General features: G+C 39.5%; 1 protein-coding gene across 1 annotated transcript; it reads right to left on the bottom strand.

The window, feature by feature from the left end:
• Positions 1 to 294: 294 nt before the first annotated feature.
• On the bottom strand, positions 295 to 1,706 carry LOC138870119 (uncharacterized). Its single transcript, XM_070147764.1, has 3 exons — positions 1,326 to 1,706; positions 1,175 to 1,259; positions 295 to 401 (listed from the first exon to the last, which is right to left on the bottom strand). Exons 1-3 carry the CDS (start codon positions 1,704 to 1,706, stop codon positions 295 to 297), a joined length of 573 nt encoding a protein of 190 aa, XP_070003865.1.
• Positions 1,707 to 2,769: the final 1,063 nt, after the last annotated feature.

The following is a 2,769-nucleotide window of genomic DNA, read 5'->3' as shown; positions in this document are numbered from 1 at the left end:
TGAAAAAAAAGAGTTAAGATTCATTTGCCTATGATTTGGGGAAGAACTTGCTCTAGGAAAATCGCCCTTTGGAGTTTAGGTTTTGAAATTTTGAAGAATGAAGTGAAAGTCCCGTCTAAAATCTCACTTAACATGCTGCAGATGTTGCAATTGCGATTGGATGCGATCGCAAATGCGAGAAAGGCATTAAAATTGCGAACCTTCCGCATTTCTGCTGCTATCGCAAATGCGATGCGAAGATTCCCCCTGCCCTGTTGACTTCACAAATGCGAAAGGTTGTTCACAAATGCGAACTTATGCTGGACAGGGCTTCTTCGTAGTTTTGATAAATCCCCTCGCAATTGCCAAGCTTGACAGGATCGCAATTGCGAAGCTTGACCTTGCAATTGCGAGATCAGAGCCTGCAACAAATACCATATGCAAATCAAAACATTTCTAAGTCCAATTTCACTCTGTGGCCTATCCAAAACTCACCCGAGGCCTCGGAGCTCCAAACCAAACATGCACACTAGTCTAGAAACACCATACAGACTTGCTCGTGTGATCAAATCATCAAAATAACATCAACAATTATAAATTTAACCTTAAACTCAAGATTTTCCTCAAGAACACTTCAAATTTACTATTTTCACAACCGGACGTCCGAATCACGTCAAATAAACTCCGATTCTTACCAAATTTCACAAATACGACTTAAATATTATATTAAACCTGTACCGAGCTCCGGAATCAAAATACAGGCCGGATACCATCAACATTACACACCATTTTATTTCCAAAAGTCCTTATATTTTCCAGCAAACAATTTTCTTTAAAAATATTTCTCGAGCTAGGGACCTCGGAATTCGATTCCGGGCATACACCCAAGTCCCATATTTTACTACGGACCCTACGTGACTGTCAAATCACGGGTCCGGATCTGACTACCAAAAATGTTGACCGAAGTCCGCTTTAATCAATTTTTAAAGGCCAAATTCAATATTTTTCTTAAATTTCACATAGATGCTTTTCGAAACGCGCCCGGACTGCGCACACAAATTGAGGAGAAAGAAAATGAGGTTTTCAAGGCCTCAAAATCCGGATTCAGATTCTAAAATACAAGATGACCCTTTGGGTCATCACATTCTCCACCTCTAAAACAACCGTTCGTCCTCGAACGTACATAGAAAAGTACCTGAATCAGTGAAAAGATGGGGATATTGGCTCCGCATATCTGACTCGGACTCCCAGGTCGCTGCTTCAACAGGCTGACCTCTCCACTACACATGAACTGAAGGGAACTTCTTCGATCTCAACTAACGAACCTATCGATCTAGAATAGCTACCGACTCCTTCTCATAGGTCAAGTGCTTGTCCAACTGGACAGTGCTGAAGTCTAACACGTGGGATGGATCGTCGTGATACTTCCGAAGCATGGACATATGAAACACTAGATGTACTGTTGATAAACTCAGTGGCAACGCAAGTCTATAAGCCACCTCTCCCACTCGATCAAGAATCTCAAAAGGCCCGATGAACCTAGGGCTTAGGTTGTCCTTCTTTCCAAATCTCATCACGCCCTTCATGGGCGATACCCGAAGTAGCACTCGCTCTCTAACCATGAATGCCACATCACGAACCTTACGGTCGGCATAACTCTTTTGCCTAGATTGAGCTGTAAGAAGCCTATCCTGAATGACCAATCCAATATTTGGATGGTTTGCCATTGTACTTTATTATTGTCATTACAAAACATAATTGTAAAAAGAGTAGTCGGTATATAAAGCATTCCTCAGTCACGCATGGTCTAGAGAAGGGACATACCCAAGGGGTGTGATGTAGATAACTAAACTTAATGCAAGTATTAGTGGCTGCTTTCACTGCCCGAATCTGTGACCTATAGGTCAAACAGAGACCACTTTACTATTGTTCCAAGCCTCCCCTTCTCCAAAATTCAAGCATATTGAAAATTATTTTTGGTTAAATTTAAAAAGATGTCCTTCATTTTCTGGAGGCAAAAGTTAAATTCAGGGGATAAATATATGCTTGGAAGTATATTGACCCATCATGATTTCTGCATATATGATGTTATTATTAAAATCTCTACATACCATTCTTGTACCATTACATAATTCGTTTGATGATTTAAGTTAGACAACCAAAACCACGTAAAAGAAGATTAAAGGAATTTAGCGGTCAAAAAGAATTTAAAACTTCCCAAAGTATGTGTTTTGACGATTAGCTTTCAAAGATTTACGAACTATGGCTGAGTGGAAGAGGAAGAAAAATGCGGTGAAATCTATATAAATTAATTTTCTTTTTGGTTTCTCACCCGGTGTTCGGTACCCGCATTGGAGCCCAACTATATCCTGATTCGCGCCGCGTAGGGCCCTTTTCGGGGGAAGCGCTCCGTACCAAGGATTTTTTCATACATAGGGCGCGAACCTAAAACCTCTGGTTAAGGGAGAAGCAGTCCCATCCACTGCACCACATTCTTTGGTGGTCTATATAACTCATTGAATAAGAACTCTTTAAGCATTTAGAGAGTTAGAACCTAACCCATTACAAATTTGACTATTGGCGGGAAATATTTTTGGTGTCTGTTTCATACATACATGAAACTAATATACACGAGAGATAATAAACTTGTATATTAGTATTATAGTATTAATATAATTGTAATACTACAGGTATATTATTATCTCTAATATACATGAGAGATAATAAACTTGATAACGAATCTTTATAGTGGCCATTTGGTATTTATAATATTCTTTCTGGTAGTAGTTG

The sequence above is a fragment of the Nicotiana sylvestris genome, chromosome 1 (assembly GCF_000393655.2).
Source record: "Nicotiana sylvestris chromosome 1, ASM39365v2, whole genome shotgun sequence".
NCBI classification, from domain to species: domain Eukaryota; kingdom Viridiplantae; phylum Streptophyta; class Magnoliopsida; order Solanales; family Solanaceae; genus Nicotiana; species Nicotiana sylvestris.
The sequence above is the reverse complement of the archived record's forward strand: the minus strand, read 5'-3'. Positions and strand labels throughout refer to the sequence as shown.

What these genes read in the sequence shown, in the direction of transcription:
- LOC138870119 (XM_070147764.1), bottom strand. Translation starts at nt 1,706, where the DNA reads ATGGCAAACCATCCAAATATTGGATTGGTCATTCAGGATAGGCTTCTT. An exon ending in TGACCTATGAGAAGGAGTCG is followed by an intron (nt 1,260 to 1,325) that starts GTAGCTATTCTA and finishes GTTCATGTGTAG; the next exon opens with TGGAGAGGTCAGCCTGTTGA. An exon ending in CCATCTTTTCACTGATTCAG is followed by an intron (nt 402 to 1,174) that starts GTACTTTTCTAT and finishes TATTTGTTGCAG; the next exon opens with GCTCTGATCTCGCAATTGCA.